Genomic DNA, 17,268 nt, shown 5'->3' on the forward strand with positions numbered 1-17,268 from the left:
CCACAAAATTTTAAAGTCCTAAAAGGGCTGAGCTCTAATCTTATATAATTTTAAGCTAAAATATTTAAGAACTTTAGTGAACTGTAAAGAGGCCATTAGAGCCATGGTCCATTATCACCTCTACCTCCAAGGCTCGAACGCCTCCCTGGCATCATCGCCTAACCACCGCCATGCTGCGCTTCCTACCACCATCCACCCCCCACCCCCGCCGAGGCCCCACTTCATAGTCTTCGACCCCTACGTCTATGCTGCATCTAGCCTCAGTGCTTCTAGCGACCTCCCTAGCTAGGGGCGTGTTTGGTTACATGTCACATTAACTTTACAAAAAAAAACGAATGTCCGCATGGAGTTCTAAATAAAGTCTATTTGCAAAACCTTTTCAGGGATGGGTGTAACTTTTCAAGACGAATCTAATGATGGTAATCAATTGATGATTTGCTACAGTACCATCATTTAATCGCGTGGTCAAATGTCTCATTAGATTCGTCTCGCGATTTACACAGGGGTTGTGAAGGTGGTTTTATAATTAGACTTTTATTTAATACTATAAATTAGCGGTCAAAGGTGAAAAAAAATTCCATAGAATCCTAACCGAAAACTGTTGCATATGAATCCTTTCCAAGTAGCTTCTTCCTCTAAATACAATTCAACACATGCCCGCACTGAAATGAATGGCCACCAACGGTGCCCATGTCAAAGGTTGGGCTCCAACCAATGTAGCTTGTGCTCTCATCTAATCTAAATCAACGAGGTACACGGCTTAATCCGTGTGGCTGGTTGCAACTCATCACAAGTGAAAAGGCACGAGCACTCGCCCTAACGTGCTCAACAAAGTCATCCAAGTCACAGTATTCATAGGCGCTGTGCTGCAGCCGGTCTCATCCCTAAGAGCAAGTATTTTAATCGGCGAGGAGTTGGCGAGATCTTACGTGGAGAAGAAAGAAAGTACTAGGAGAGAGAGAGTGGAGTGAGCCACTCCTGAGACGCCAGCGGAAGGTGGGTGAAGAGCCCTGTGTTGCACCACTTCTCAATTTGATTGGCTGCATGTGGCTGCGGCTGTGCTGCGCAACATTAAATGTTGCCCACGCTGGTCATTATTTCGCCGGCTGCAGGCGAAATCATTAGCCCTGCTCTAATCCCACTTTATCATTAAAGTTGCCATCAGTGCACACTAAAAAAAGTAAAAAAAGGTAAATGCACATCCAACAAAGCTACGCAACCCCCACGTGTTGCGTTTTACATGGCCCACTTGGCAGCCCGTAGCAAGCCTTCTTAGTGTGAAAATCATGGCACGCAACACGAGATAAATAGAATGGGCCAATACCCTTCTACGGCTGTGTTTAGATTCGTAAAATGGTGGTAAAAAGAGTCACATCGGATATTATAGTATATTGTAGCACTTTTCGTTTGTTTGTGGTAATTGTTGTTCTATCATGACCTAACTAGGCTCAAAAGATTCGTCTCGTCGTGTACATCAAAACTATGCAATTAGGTTTTTTATTTAACTATATTTAATGTTCCATGCATGAAGCAAAAAATTTGATGTGATATGTGAATAGTGAAGTTTGGAGAGAGAAACTAAACACAGCCTACACCTCTCCTCTCCTGGCCTTAAGCCTCCTCCAGAGACCATCGACATCGTCAGCTAAATTAATTTAAGTGATAAACAGTGTAAAACCGGTCTCGCTAGCGAGAAACCTGCCGCTAGCGCGCGATGTAGTTTCCAGACGCTGAGTGTGGCGCGTGCACACCCAGAAGAGCAGGTGGAGTTGTTTTTCTTTGTTTTACTCGTTTTAAATCCTCTCTCCTCCGTAGGAGCTGGCGACGTCGCCAGCACCGTTGGATAAGGCCTTATACCCTCATTCATTCCCCCTTCTTCCACATCTCAATTTGGACCTTGTTTAGATGCACCTAAAATTCCATTTTTTTTAAAAAACTAGGCAACCTTTTGGAATTTTGAAACTAAACAGGCCTTTGTAAAGTTTTGGATGTAAAGATTGGAATGTTTAGTTTCCTCCTCAAAATTTTACACCCTGTCACATCAAAGAGAATTTTGCTATTTAGAAGTATTAAATAAAATTTATTTACAAAACTTTTTACACAGATAAGTTGTAAATCGCGAGACGAATTTAATGAGCCTACTTAATTCATAATTTATAATAGTAATAATATATTAACTATTCGCTAGTTATAATAAATTTATTAAATTCATTTCGCGATTTACAACTCATCCATACAAATGCAAAGCGCAACAGCTGAAGGCTAAGGCCCGGTTGTCCAACCGAAAGACTCCATCAACCCCACCCCACCCCGCCACCCGTGTTGGCTGTTTTTTTTCTTTTTTTAGGGACGTGTGTGCTGCTTCTGTGCTGTGCGACGGCCGTGGGCCTGCAAGGGAAAGGGAATGGGCGGCGAGCGGGCGTTTTTTTTTCATTTTTATATTTTAAAAAAAACAAAATTTTAAAAATATATGCTGAATAGGAAAATTTTCAAAAATGGGTGCCTGTCGCCCATTCAGTTGGCGACAGGACCTAAATGTAAAAAAAAATTATATTTAGGTCCTGGCGCTCAGGGCGCATTAAACAATGAATTTATAAAATCGATATAAAATCGCATAAAAATCAGAAAAATACAAACTCAACTGTTCTTGATTTTATGAAACAAGATATACAACTTTTGTTACATAAAGTTTTTCATTTGATCAATGTATCTTGCTCTATTTTAAATATCAGTTTAATGCACTTTTATTTAAATCTCAAGATCCATCCTTTGGATGCATGCCATCTTTGGAGAGAGTGTTGCATATGGTGAGCATAGGCTTGTACAAAATTGGTAGGCCCAGAAAACATTTATAGAATAAGTTTTTAAATTAGATCTTGCAATATGTCTAGTTTAAATGTGTTATTTATCCATGCTGCTATACTGAGTTTTAGAACCATAACTTTTACAGTACCATTATTTTATTTCCTAAGAGCTATAAAAAAAAGTTTGGTAAATTTTAGATAAGCACAACTAGACTAAATGAATTATTTAAATAAAAATACATTAAACTGGTATTTAACATAGAGCAAGATACATTGATCAAATAAAAAAAATTATATGTAACAAAAGTTGTAGATCTTGTTTCATAGAATCCAGAATAGTTGAGTTTGTATTTTTCCGATTTTTTTCCGATTTTATATCGATTTTACAATTTCACTGTTTAATGCGCCCTGGGCGCCAGGACCTAAATGTAATTTTTTTTATATTTAGGTGCTGTCGCCAACTGGATGGACGACAGGCACCCGCACCCATTTTTGAAAATTTCCCTATTCGGCATATATTTTTTAAATTTTATTTTATTTAATATAAAAATGAAAAAAAAGCGACGAGCGGCCTCCACCAAACAAGACAAGAAACCGCCCGCACAAAAAGCAAAAAGCCACCCCGGCGGGCGGGCGTTCCAGCGCGGGGAGGCCCCCACTTCCCACCTCCACCTGGCCCGCTGCCAGCGTCACACGCGCGGTGTTTTTTTTTATTTTTATATTTTTCAAAATTGTTTTTTGCAAAAATATATTTTCAGTCTCATAATTTACAGGTTTATACCCCTACCGTCCCCATGCCGGGCGGTAGGGGCTTATATGTAATTAAAATTTGTGTTTTATCGCATGAAGGCACCTATCGCCCGGCAGGGGGCGGTAGGCTCCCCTCCCAATATAAAAGCCGAGGTCCCCCCTCCCCACCTGCATTTGAAGCAAACAACATCCATAGAGGGAAAAAAGAGAGACGTGGGGTGAGGGAGGGAGTTGCAACAGCGAAGCTCTGCCGGATTTTGGATCCGAACCGCAGGTAACCAATATTTCTCAACTTTGTCATTCTAAATTTTTTGTATTTTTAATTCTATAATTAGTGTTTTTTTATAATTGTAACCGCTTAGGGTTCGGATTAATAGTTATAATTGAAGTCGTACCATGGTTTTAGAAACTGGTTTAATTAAAATTAAGTCTTTGGATGGCCATATATGTCGAGCAAGGTGGCGTTTCAAGTTCATTACGGTGATTCATATAGAATTACTCGTGATTTCTATGGAGTAAATCTATCAGCATTGGAACGAAGACAATGCAGTCTAGATAAACCCCTAGAGAGAAGTTTTGGTTCCATACGCAAATGGCTTCATGGGAAGTTCAATGTGAATACAAAGACTCATTTGCTTACGGTTCATACCGTGACTTCCTGGGAAACAAATGGTGACTTCGCTGTTGCAACTCCCTCCCTCACCTCATGTCTCTCCTTTTTCCCTCTATGGATGTTGTTTGCTCCATGCGATAAAACACAAATTTTAATTACATATAGGCTCCTACCGCCCGGCAGGGGGGCGGCAGACGGGCGGTAGGCCCCGGGGGGCGGGGATATAAACTTGTAAATTGTGAAATCGAAAATATATTTCTGTAAAAAACAATTTTGAAAAATATAAAAATAAAAAAAACGCACGCGCGCGCGCCAGCTGAGCCCATCGACGTGGGCCGCCAGCCCATTCGAGCCAACCAAGCCTCTCCGGTTAATCTCTCTCTCTCCCTCACCCACTCTCTCTCTCGCCGTCTCCCCCCTCTTCTCCTCCCCGTCTTCCCCCCACCAACCAAAGATCTAGCTAGGGTTTGCGCGCTCGGCCTTCGTCCTTCTTGGGCCGAGCCTTAATCCTGCTGCACCGCCCGCCGGTCCGCCAAAAGCCTCCGGTCTGGTGGATCGCCTCCTCGCCCGCCCCTCCGCTGCGCCCGCGCCCCTCTCTCTGCTCCGCGTACGTAAGCCCCCAAACTCCAAATCCCCCCTTTCACCTCCTCCCGCTCTCGTATCCTCTCCTTCCAAATCCGGCCCAAATCTGGTGCTTCCCGTTCGAGCTGGTGCGTGTTGGCGCGCGCGGTTCGTCGGATCTGCAGGGGCGCGAGGGCTCCGCTGAGCGGGTTCCGGCGAAATGGGTCTAGATCTGGCGCGAATTTTCGCGGAGCCTTTTTTTTTTTCTCTGGCCTTTTGAGTGCTCCAATTACTTCGTCGTTTCCTTCGGGGGAATCTGGGGGACACGGGAGATTCGGTAGCCTTTTCGTTGCGCAAGGGGGATTTCCTCAGGGTTTCGCGTGGCTTAGATTGGCGACCCGGGCTGTGTTGCCGCCTGTGCGGATTTACAGTGCCAGTCTGACTTCGTTGTTGAGGTGAAGTGTTACCTTACTCTGTACTATACGGCTGTTGTCTTAGCTCAGATATCGGGGTAGAGAGCAAGTACTACTACACTTTATGGCGCTGGAAGCTTAAATTCTGTCGAGATATCCATAAGTTTTGAGTAGAGCAGCTGGAGTTAATGATACCGTGTATACAGTATCTTTGTGAATTTTGTACCTGGCCTAGGGTGGTCATGCTTGAATGGTTGAGACGAGTCCACTGCTCGATAGCCCAGGTAGGTTCGATGCTAGGAAGTTAGTACTAGTACCACCACCGCTGGTTTGTGCAAAGGATGAGATGAGCATGGTTCTTTTTTTTTTAAGGCTACAGTACATGAGGTGGAGGCATTATGTTCTTCAGCTGCTTGTGTGCAAAATCCCTGTCGTTCTACTGAGGTGCTATCCTTTGGGCTTGTATTTGCTTTCTGTTACAACATGGGGCTCTTGCGCATATTCAATCATGTGCATTAAGCCTTTTGCTTTGCCTGGTTCCTTGACGTTGTGTGTCTGCTTTTCCATTGCATTTCTAATGCTATATTGATACATGTGTAAAATATTGCTGCAGTGTTCCATATGTGCAACGTATTCTGATTCTTATATATACCATCCTATGTTTTAGTGTATTCTGATTCTTATATATACCATCCTATGTTTTAGTGATTGGAAAAAACCGCCGTCTTTATATTGTCTATATTACTATATATAATACCATTATCGTATAGATACTTGAAACAAAATCATCCAGGTGGTCTCTGAATCCTGTCTTGTAAATTTATTGTTGGTTACTGGCTTACTGCTGCTGTAAACAATGAGAACCTATCATTATGAATATGCAAATTATCTGATATTCTGATGTCTTGTGTAATTTGTCATGAAAACTATGAGAATTTACATGACAGATTAGTTTCATTTAATTTTAAAATCCTTGAAACTATCAAATGATTTTATTTGTTCTGTTCATTTTGAATTGACAGGCATTCTTGGGTTCCATCGACAACAAAGAAGATCTAAGACACCTGCTCGCAGCTCGGCCTAGCTAGTCTGGACTCCGGATCTCAACCACCACCTACCATATCCTGTAAACTCTTCCTTCCGCTCCCAAACTCTTGCTCCGGATCATCTCTCTGTTATGTTACAATTTCTTTCTTCTTTTGAGTTTGTAGAACTGCACGCGCTTGGGCTAGATTCTGTTGGATCTCTAGAAGGCTGTGCATTGATACATTCTATATATGTGTAAAATATTGCTTGCATTTGACTAGATCTGTGTATCGTGAAATTATGATCTATTTGTCACGTGAGTATATTGATCTGTTTCACGCATATGAATGTTGTAAGTATATTTGCCATGTTGTGTAAAATATTTTCTTGCATTTGCATATGAATGTTTTGAAGTTTATTTGGCTACCATTTTAGCATTTTGATGATGTCCTGATTTTACCATACTATATGTCCGACAGATTTTACGGGTTCAGCTGCTAGCTTATCAGCATGGCTGAGGAAACCACCAATGACACTCAGGTGGCCCAAGAAAATGAGGTTGCTCCCAATGATGAGGCGGTCCAAGCAGATGAATTGGTCCAAACTGAAGATATGGCTCAAGCTGATGAGTTGATACAAGGCGAAGAAATCAATCAAGGTGATGAGTTGATTCATGGTGACGATTTCATGCAAGGAAATGAGTTGGTCGTTGCTGAGGAAACGACCCCTCGGACTGGAACCAGACGGAGGAGAAAGAAGTCCTTGGTATGGGAGCACTTCACTATTGAGGAAGTCGCTGGAGGGGCCACACGGGCATGCTGCAATCTCTGTAAGCAAACCTTTGCTTACAGCTCTGGCTCAAAGATTGCTGGGACTAGCCATCTCAAGAGGCACATCACCTTGGGTTCTTGTCCTAAGATAAAGAATCAAGAGCAGAGGCTGGCACTGCCTTCAGCAGGAGGTACTGACAATGATGGTGAGGGAACTGTGGAGCGGCGAACTAAGAGACGATACAGATATACTGGTTATGCAAATGCTGCTTTTGATCAAGACCGCAGTTGCTCATACCTGGCAAAGATGATCATTCAGCATGACTACCCACTTCACATTGTTCAACAGCCAGCCTTCAGCACTTTTATTGAGAGTTTGCAACCACGCTTCAAGATTGTGGATGTTGATACGATGGAGGGAGAGGTGTATTCTGTTTATCAGAAAGAAAAAGAGAACCTGCTTCAAGCATTCAGCACTATGCCTGGAAGGATCAGCCTCACCATAGGATTGTGGACAACGAGTCAGACTCTTGGCTATGTTTCACTTGCAGGGCAGTTTATCGACTCAGAGTGGAAAGTACACCGAAGAATGCTTAGCTTCATGATGGTTTCATCTCCTCATTCAGAGAATGCACTTAGTGAAGCAATTAGTATGACCCTTTCTGACTGGAATATGAAGGACAAACTATTCACCATCACATTGGATAATGAATGTTCCTCGCATGACATTTACAGTGCAAATCTGAGGGATTATCTATCCAACAAGAACAATCTCATGCTTAAGGGACAGCTGTTTGTTGTGAGGTGCTACTCCCATATCCTTAATGCTATTGCCCAAGATGTCATTGCTTCAATTCACGGTGTCATCTATAATATCCGTGAAAGCATAAAGTTCATAAAAGCTTCTTCTGCCCGTGAAGAGAAGTTTGCTGAGATTGCTCTGCAGCTGGAGATTCCCAGTACAAAGACCCTCTGTCTAGATGTCACAACCCAGTGGAACACCACTTATCTGATGTTACTGGCCGCATTGGATTATAAGCAGGCTTTCACTACACTTGAGACCTGTGTTGATAACTACAATGAAGCTCCTTCAGGAGAGGATTGGAAGAAAGTTGAGGCTGCCTGTACTTACCTGAAACTGCTATATGACTCTGCGCATAGCATCATGGCATCAACAAACCCAACTTCAAACCTTTTCTTCCATGAAGCCTGGAAACTTCAGCTAGAACTATCAAATGGCACAGGACATGAAGATCCCATTTTCAGTAGCATCGCCAAAGATATGCATGAGAAGTTTGACAAGTACTGGAAAGATTGCAGCCTGGTGCTAGCCATTGCTGTCGTCATGGATCCACGTTTCAAGATGAAGCTTATTGAGTTCAGTTACTCCAAGATTTATGGGGCTGAGGCTGCAAAGTATGTTAAGGTGGTCGATGATGCTGTGCATGAACTGTATAAGGAATATGTTGCTCAGCCACTCCCACTGACCCCAGCCTATGCTGAGCAAGGTGAAGCGAATAATGGGCCAGCCAATGCAAATAACAGTCAAGGAGCTCCTGCTTCCACTGGTGATGGGCTTCTAGACTTCGATATGTACCTTTCTGAGATCCAGAGTAGCCAACCCTCAAAATCTGAACTGGAACAGTACCTGGATGAATCACTCACTCCCCGAATGCAGGAGTTCGATATTCTGAACTGGTGGAAGCTTAACACAGTCAAGTTTCCAACCCTCTCTAAAATGGCCCGTGATATCTTGGCTATTCCAATGTCCATGGTAAGCAGTGGCAATTCCATATTCACTGCTGGAACAGGAAGTCACATGCTCGATGACTATAGAAGCTCTCTTCGTCCTGAGATTGTGGAGGCACTTTTCTGTGCGAAAGACTGGCTCCAGTACTCAGCAGCTGCCAAGGATGCACCAAGTTCTGCACTTGTCAAGGCTGAAGGGTCGGAGGTTCGATGTGGTCACTTCTTCCTTGTTGAACCATGAATATGTCTCTATCGTGAGTGTAGTAATTGTAGGCGTATTGTAGGCTGAGATTGTGAACTGGTTATTATTTATATATTTGTCTTGTAGAGGTGTAACTTATTTGTGTCGAACTCTGTTTAACTCGCTATTGTCATGTAATAGCTTTTGTTATATCATGTTCTGGTGTTGACTTTGCATGTGATGTGCATGTACAAGCTGCAGGATGCATCAGCTGGTTGCCTGTACTTTGTACCCTTGTTTTGTATTCAATTTGTTATGCACCATGATGTTCATGTTTGTGTATAGCTGTAGAATGTCTAATTTAAGTATATGCTATCCATCACTCTTCCAGTTAGTCATCAGCCAGCTGTACTGTATCGCTGCTGTGTGTTGTGTTTGAAATCCTTGACGTGGTGTGATGGCTCCATTGTTCAACTGTGCAGTGCTATTGCAATTTCTCAAGGCTGATATTGAGCCTCTGATGTGATTGGACTTCTGCACGTAAGCTGTTCTTACCTATGTTACTCGAGCATGAGTGGTGAAGGCGTATCTGATCAGAAACTGTATTGATATCTACTACCAGCACTCTGTCATTCTAACTTACTAAGGGAGAAAGGGAGCTGTGCAAGCTGACCGTGGCATCGTCAACGGCTGGTTGTGATGTGAAGGTATGTCTTTTTTGTAATGTGCCTAATTGTCTCTAGCCATGGTAATCACTTTAGTAAGCTAAAACTTGGCAAGAAAATATGGTGCTGCCGTGCAGGACTTTGGCGACTAGAACAATTTTACAGTTGAATATACAAGTATATCCGATCTTTTTTTTCTTTTTCAGTTTCCATTGGTGTTGCATTTGTAATTAGCTCTCCTTTTGTAGTAGTCTACGAGAATGCTATTCCATTTATGATTAAATTGTTTCTATCTAAAGCTATTCTCTACCTCGATTGTTCAATAGAGTATGTTTCCTGGTTTTGCTTTAATGGTCCATTCACTGTTAAAACACAGATGAAAAAAAAATACAGAGAGCGGAGGTGGTTCAGCTTGGAAGTGGTATATAAACGAAGATGCCCAAGAGATTGAGAGCTTCTTTGATGGATTTCTTTATTTATGCTGTTTCCTCCACTCTTAAATGTGAAGAGTATTGCCTGGTAAATCACATGATGGCTGAATCTCAGACAAAAAGTATGGAAATGTCTCTGAACTTACAGGCATAGACTCAGTGAGAGTTTGAGGTAAGTCTAATTGTATGTCCTGCATTATCTCTCTCATACTATATTTGAGCAACCTGTTTTATACTTGGACAATATGCTAAAATGGATAAATACACCTTGAACGCAGGCTCTACTTTTTCCTCAGTTGATTAATGATGTTTTGGTGATTGTATTTGGTGATCTTGCTAGATATCAGTCCTATTGGTTACTATAAACACAGTTTTTTTAACCAAATATTCTAATAGGACCATTGTGGTAATCTTTGGTTGCCACTTGCCACCAGATACATTCATGGTGATCTATCTGTTTCCTTTTACCTCCATCTCTTTCTACTGATTTGGTGGGAAGAAAAGGTGGTGAGGCCTGAAATTCATAAGAAAATTTCGTGCCAATTTGGTCAGGTTGACACAAGGTGCATATTTTCCCACTTTCTTTCTTTTGCATCATCTACTATTTTATTGATGGAAAAGTGCAGTATGTTCCTTCTGATGCTGCCCTGTTTATACTCAATACCAAATGTAAAATTCATCTGATTTTTTTTTTCCAATCATAATATCGTTTTTCCTTTGATCAGTGCAGGGCTTGGGGTACTTCATTAAGCTGTCGTATTGAGAATTTATATCTTTAGAGTGAACAACTTTTATAGGTGAGCTGAATGCTGATATGTAAGAAAGTTCAGCTGCCATTGCATGCTCTCCTTGATCTTCTTAATGATTGGCTTGCAGAGGGGATTTCAGTTTACTAAATACACGGAAAACAGCCCAAAGAATATCATTAACAAACTTTCCTGAAGTATAGCTCTTTCAAAAGTTGGAACCGGGACAGCACAACTTTCATTTTTTGGCTTTCCAGCTTGACCATGGAGGTATGGACCAGCATGTTTAAGTCATACATTTGGCTGCTGCATCTTTTTTTTTTAAAAAAAAAGAAAAGAAAAAGGTTGCTGCTGCTGCAGTTGAGGTCGCTGAGCAGCGCGGTTTCCATGGAGGCCGACCTTGATGAGGCTCTGCGACTGCCACCCAAGCCCAAACCGACACTCCCAGTGAGGCCGTTAGCTTCTCGGACCTGAACCCCTGATGGATTTGAATCTAAAACTTCTAACCTAGAGATTACCATACAACAATCACAAAAATATTCTTTGAATCTACAGAGTTTCAGAAATACGTATACCTTTGCGCTTTGCCAGGACACCAGGTTTTCATCGGTTGGAAATACAAAATTCTATTTTCATCAAATGAGGACCAGGTTTTCATAGGTTGGGAATACAAAAAATCATTTACATCTGCGATGAAAAACTAACTTCGTCAGTTGGAGCGACGAAAATGTGCCTGATGAACAGTACAAGCTTACGGTTTGGTGCATAGAAATTCAATTAACTTGTATTCCCTCTGTTTCAAATTATAGTTCGTTTGATTTTTTTAACCCTCAAGTTTGATCACTCATTTTATTCAAAAAAGTTGTGCAAATATAGTCAAATTTAAGTCATTCTAGAAGACCTTGTATTAATAAAGCAAGCCACAAAAAGAAGTGATATTTTGCACAAATTTTTGAATAAGACGTGTGATCAAACTTGAGATGAGAAAAGTCAAAAAAACTATAATTTGAAACGAAGGGAGTGCAGTATATGGAAAAATCAATCTAACTCCATTTGGCATGAAACAAACTTCTGGTAGGTCCGTGATAATAATGTTATCTTCCTGTTAAAAATATGTGAACTTATGAAATAGTCATCGAATTCATCCTTTGCGGATTAACGAGTGCGCGTGACTCGTACCTGCCTCGCATAAGAACCAAGCAAGGCAGATATCCGAACCACGTGGACATGAATATCATCTGGAACGGGAAGTGCCCTGATCCAATCCTGCGCGCTTGAATGTGGGCAAGCTTGCAGCTATACTTCTGCCACCTCAATCCTCATGCATGCCTTGCTTATACAGATACGTATATAGTCAACTGACATAAGGAAATCATCCATAACTGGAGTCAACAAAGGGACATAAACAACTTATGAATATCTGAATCATTTATTTTATTGGCTTTTGCACTAAAGCATATATATCATATATGCATGATGCTCTTGCATCCAGATATGGCTGCAACTGCAAAGAACAATGCAGCTCACGTCGCATGCTGCCCAAGTCCAAGCAACAGCCAGCAGATAGCAAAGAAAAAAAAAGTTGCAAATGCTCCTAACCCAAAATGTATTCAGGTAGTACTGCCACCAGTAATTACATCAAAATCCACCGCAATATACAGCCCCTCCCATCCACAGGGCACGATGTTTCTCTTCCACCATCTAGATCAACAGTATAATTTAAACTGCGTTGTAGTTCTTGGCATCGAGGCGTTGCTCTGCTGAGGTATTAGTTCCTACAAAATTCGCAATTCCCAATAGGAAAATGGAGCTGTCCTTTTGGCAACTGCCCTGTTATCTACTACCTACATATACAGCTTAAGCTGATGTCCTTTTTGGATAAGAAAGCTACCTAACTGAGCACATATGTCTCAGCTGGTGTAGCTCCTTAGAAAGCCAAACCCTCCAAACAGGGTTGAACTACCAGATCTCCTGGGGCTCGGTTCTGCTGCGCTTGGCACACCACTTGGTAACTCAGAGGGCCCTTCCTTCATAGAACTTGCTCTGCTAAAAAGACCCTGGTGATCCTGCACATGTAAAGAGTACATAATTTATGCTACAACTTTGGAGTATAGGCAAACAAATTGTAACTACTCTTTCTATCGATTTACGAATGCAAATTAGTACCATCAGATTGCACGCAATATCTCTACAAGTAAACACTATGACCAGACGATACTTTGCCAACTACATGGGTCAAAGTTTGACAGAAGAAAACACAGTTACACAGTCAGAAAGTACATTCTTATAGCTATTATTGTGTCTAACGAGTCATTAAACCTAGTAGTTTCAGCATGTTATTTATTACGAAAATTTTCCATTTTGTGATTGAAATGTAATGCCAAAGTGCAAACACACTGCTACAGTATGTGGCAACACAGCAGAATCAGAGTAGGTTTATAGCTACTTTGCTATAGAGTTAGGAAGATGATGACAAATACGGTGCACTCAGTTGAGCAGTGCTACAACCAAAACATATCATCACAATACATAACACACAATTGTCTTTAATGTACTCTTGAATATACGCAACTGTGCTAAGCACCATTTGCATATAGACAACTAGTAATGCCTATCAATGTGCGCAGTGATCATTAGACAGAACAGACCGCGAGCAGAATTAAATAGAATCACAAAGCGCCTTAGTTGATCATGGTCTTACTCTTTTAGGTGGCATTGTGGTTCCAACTAGCATATTAAGTCCTGATGCTGACATGGTTGTAGAGCGCACAACCTACAAAAGCAAATTATATCAGATGGAACAAGCCAAGCCGGTCAATTGTATTCTCAAACAAAAAACCAAATCTAACCTTAGGTGCCTCTGGTCTAGGTGACTGGGCTGGAGGAAACTCTGCTTCCAAAGCTGGGGGCAAAGAAACAGTCTATGGTAACAAAACAAAGTCAGCAAGGATCCAAATTATAAAAAACTGTAAGAAGGTACCCCAGTAATTTTACCTTAGCAACTCTCTCTGAAGATTCAATAGCAGGACGAGGAGTTGATGATGTAACCTGAAAATCATATGAATAGCAATCAACAAGATGAAACAAGATAGTTGCCAAATTGAGTAAAATGCATGGTATCACCCTGAATCTGTGCAAAAATGGACACTTTCATACATGTTCATTTAAATGAAGTTGTATTTGTGCAGTAGGGGACTACAAGAGATATGAGGTCAGTTAGCAGTAAATAAGGTACACTGTTGACTTGCCTGACGAGTATCAGCTTTCGGGCTCTGCTCTAATTTTTTAGTGAATTCGCACAAGTCATATATCCCGCGAGTTGTACGATCCTAAGACATTTCAGAAAGAGATTAGAAACATATATGAGTCGCTGGAAAAAAAATAGGTGCAGTAGTGTAAAAATCTACTTACCTGAGTATAAGCTAGGCGTCCAAGTTTTGTCTCCTGCAACACAATAGGTAATCAGTTTGTACATAGTACTAGGAGTGAATCAGTCATCTCGAACAAAAAGGTATAATGTACCTAGTACCTACCAGACTTCGAACTACAAGATGAACCGTTTCCATTTCCTTCTGGAAGGCACTTAGATCTCCATGGATGATTGTAACCTATGAAATAATTTTGTATCAGTCTCCATTAAATTACACCAAATCGTGATAAAAAGCATAATATAAAGGTAAGTTTCCAACCTCTTCCCTTGTGGCTTCTGTAATTTCTTGGCATGCATCTAAACTACAATCTACACGATCAATTCTTCCGGCAAGATGTCTCTTTGCAGCCTGATCAGAATGTTTCACATAAGTCAGTTCTGGTTGCAACAGTAAGAGTCATAATATCTAGATGACGATGATACCATAAAACAAAATTAACTTAATAACTGGACTTTCTTTTTCTTATTGGTTTTGTTTCCCTCTTTCTGAGCATAGGCACTTAGTAGAAGAATATAGAATTTTTATATAAATAAAAAAAAACTATGATGGAGATATGCACACAGAGATAATTTCACAAAATTGGATATAAGCATACTCCCATACTTGGCACTTCTGACCAAAACTTTTGTTTCTAAATACTTGACTCTCATAGGCACACTTCCCAAATTTCTCATGTTAATCCAACAAATCATATTTTACTACCTTGGTTAATTCTTTTTTAAAAAAAAACTACCTTGGTTAATGCAGAGTGTGTGTGGTTGTCAACTTCCATTTGAAAAATGACTGCTTAGATAGTAGATGATGTGTGCTTTAGTGCACTGATCAAATGTGCCATGTATATGGACACATTGGGAATAGAAATATAAGGTATGGAATCATAAGAAAGCATTACAATATAGGAAACAACCATTGTAAAAATGGTTTATAAGGACCTTGAAGGTCCCTTGGTATTTTGATTGAACAGACTTTAATGTAATGAGGTGTCTATTTTTTACTCTAGGCGACCAATAAATACAGATAACAAATTTCATAAATTAGTTTGGTACTTAGCTTCAGGGGGCATGAATAAGATATGCAGATCAGTACAATGCATTTCAGAACTTAAGGTCTAATAGTAATGTTACCGTGAAAGAGGGAAGAAGAAACTTACATGAACACTTTCTGAAACCTGATCCACTTGTTTCCCCACTACATTGCAAGTTTCAGAAAAGCCACGCTTTGTCACAAACATCATATCAGAAAGTTTCCACCCCTGTAATCATCGAGTTAGCTCTGATGGAATTGACAATGGCCAAAATATCAAATGGCAGAGTAGGAGTTGCATTGGCTTGAAATGACAAGAACAAAAAATTGCAGCCTGCAGGACAATCTAATTCAGATTTATTTAAAAATCTTTGTTAGCAATAGTATCCTTTAGCCAAATAAAAAAACAAAATGTGTACCTTCCATCTAATGAATAAATAGCCAATAGCTCCGATAACAACAGCTGTTATACCATATGCGCCAGGGCCTACAAAAGAAAACTTTTGTTATAATTGGTACAAAAGTCAATGAAGTTACCTGAAAACTAAATGATGAATATTCAACTGTTCCTAAAATAAACTAACAACGATTCTGTGTCAAAAAGAAAAATTCTAGGATGCTGTACCGATTCCTACTAAATTAGAAGGTCAGCATGTAAAAGACCATAGCATGAAGAAGATAAAAGCACAGTATGAATTAATTTGTCAGAAGAAGGATGGAAAATCACTGAAAGCACTAACCAGGTCTACCGTCAACGGTGACAATAGCAACATGGTTTGATTTCGACAGCATCTGCAGCTCTTCTCTGAGATAATTGACCTGAAGCATTTGTATTGATGAGTAGTTGCAGTGGATACATGCAACTGGTGCGCACTGTTCAATCATAGAATGAGCAGAAACTGGCATGCAAAAAACCTGAGTCAACAACTGAGAAGTATGCGGACTGCTGGTCGACGGCCCATCCTTGCCTTTCTTTGCGCCCTTGGTCATGAACTAAAGATGAGAGGAGAAAATAGGTGAGGTAAGCTGGCCATTAGGAGGGGACGAAGAAGCTAAATCGTAATGAGGAACGCGGAGGGATAGGGAGGAGGGTGACGAGACCTTGAAAGCACCGGAGATAACATCCCTGAAGTCCGGAAGGCTGGACTCACCGCCCGTCAGTATTGTTCCCACGATTCCTGCAAGAGGGAAGCGTGACGGTGTGTCAGTGTGTCACTGAAGCACTCAATCCAGCTGCAACAGTAACATAGCTAGCAACAATGTCCAACTGCATGCATCCACTGCGGTGCAATCAGGTACTAAGCTCGCCTAGCACGGAGGTACACCCACGAACTAACTGAAGGGCAGTGCACCAGAGTGCTGCTCCAGCCTAGCTTAATCTGAAGCGGGAGCAACCCAATCGGTTCGATTGCAACGCGAGTCCCCCAAAACGGCCCTCCTCCTCGAGCCGCCGCGGGGCCGAAGCAAGAGCGAACCGGAAGAACCCTAGGCTAGGCTGCCCCCCGAATCGAAAGACCAAGTGCAGGGCGGAAGGGGGGGGGGGTCGAGGAGATCCCCCGCGCGGAGGGCGGGGCGCTTACCGGAGCCGATGACGATGGCGACCTTGCCGAGCACCATGGCCCCTCACTGGCGGAGCGCTCTCCCGCCCAGCGCTGCTGCCTCTGTGGCCGCCGCCGCCGCCGCGCCTTGCGCCGGGACCCGCGAGGGAGGCGGAGAGGGAGGGTGGGGTCAGGGGTGGGGAGGATCCAGCAGCTCCGAAGAGGGGGAATGGGTCGCGGGCGGGGACGGCTAGCTAGGGTTCGTTCCTGCGCGGTCGGGTCGGCTTGCTGGCTGCTCCGGCTCGAGTCGGGCCGCGGGCGCCCTTGGTGCGCGGATGGACGGACGCGATGCGACGCGGCTGCGCGGGGGCTGATCGAGACGGGGCGGGCGGCAGTCGTGGGCCCTGCGGGCACCGGAGGGGAGGGGAATGCTTCTACTGTTGCTGCTGGTGGCCACGGAGGCACACGGACACTTGTTTGGCAGCGCGCTTGAACCCTCGCTAGAGGAGAATCTCTCCGGCACGAAGGGCTGAATGAAGTCTATTTGCAAAATATTTTTAGGAATGG

The 17,268-nt window shown here is 42.2% G+C and overlaps 2 protein-coding genes across 5 annotated transcripts; one reads left to right on the plus strand and one right to left on the minus strand.

The window, feature by feature from the left end:
* The first annotated feature begins 4,530 nt into the window (after positions 1–4,530).
* On the plus strand, positions 4,531–9,199 carry LOC120706315 (zinc finger BED domain-containing protein RICESLEEPER 2-like). 4 transcript variants are annotated; one of them, XM_039990928.1, is made up of 3 exons: positions 4,531–4,774; positions 6,164–6,267; positions 6,647–9,199. In XM_039990928.1, the coding sequence occupies exon 3, from the start codon at positions 6,678–6,680 to the stop codon at positions 8,925–8,927; it is 2,250 nt and encodes a 749-aa protein (XP_039846862.1). In that variant the 5' UTR covers positions 4,531–4,774; positions 6,164–6,267; positions 6,647–6,677; the 3' UTR covers positions 8,928–9,199. The 4 variants fall into 4 exon arrangements, with proteins under 4 accessions (XP_039846862.1, XP_039846863.1, XP_039846865.1 ...); XM_039990929.1 differs by having other exon boundaries at positions 4,568–4,778; XM_039990931.1 differs by lacking the exon at positions 4,531–4,774 and adding an exon at positions 4,800–5,183.
* A 2,925-nt stretch (positions 9,200–12,124) lies between these two features.
* On the minus strand, positions 12,125–16,950 carry LOC120706317. Its single transcript, XM_039990934.1, has 14 exons — positions 16,744–16,950; positions 16,265–16,341; positions 16,079–16,156; positions 15,904–15,982; positions 15,583–15,650; positions 15,291–15,392; positions 14,399–14,488; positions 14,243–14,317; positions 14,121–14,153; positions 13,958–14,038; positions 13,704–13,757; positions 13,559–13,630; positions 13,411–13,482; positions 12,125–12,775 (listed from the first exon to the last, which is right to left on the minus strand). The coding sequence occupies exons 1-14, from the start codon at positions 16,778–16,780 to the stop codon at positions 12,620–12,622; spliced, it is 1,074 nt and encodes a 357-aa protein (XP_039846868.1). The 5' UTR covers positions 16,781–16,950; the 3' UTR covers positions 12,125–12,619.
* Positions 16,951–17,268: the final 318 nt, after the last annotated feature.

Source organism: Panicum virgatum, chromosome 5K (assembly GCF_016808335.1).
Source record: "Panicum virgatum strain AP13 chromosome 5K, P.virgatum_v5, whole genome shotgun sequence".
NCBI lineage: Eukaryota > Viridiplantae > Streptophyta > Magnoliopsida > Poales > Poaceae > Panicum > Panicum virgatum.

Bases quoted from the DNA above. Each gene is read 5' to 3' on its own strand.
- LOC120706315 (XM_039990928.1), top strand. From the start codon at position 6,678: ATGGCTGAGGAAACCACCAATGACACTCAGGTGGCCCAAGAAAATGAG.
- LOC120706317 (XM_039990934.1), bottom strand. From the start codon at position 16,780: ATGGTGCTCGGCAAGGTCGCCATCGTCATCGGCTCCG. The intron at 16,157-16,264 runs GTCTCGTCACCC...TCTCATCTTTAG, and splicing joins TTATCTCCGGTGCTTTCAAG to TTCATGACCAAGGGCGCAAA. The intron at 15,983-16,078 runs GTTTTTTGCATG...CAAATGCTTCAG, and splicing joins CTTCTCAGTTGTTGACTCAG to GTCAATTATCTCAGAGAAGA.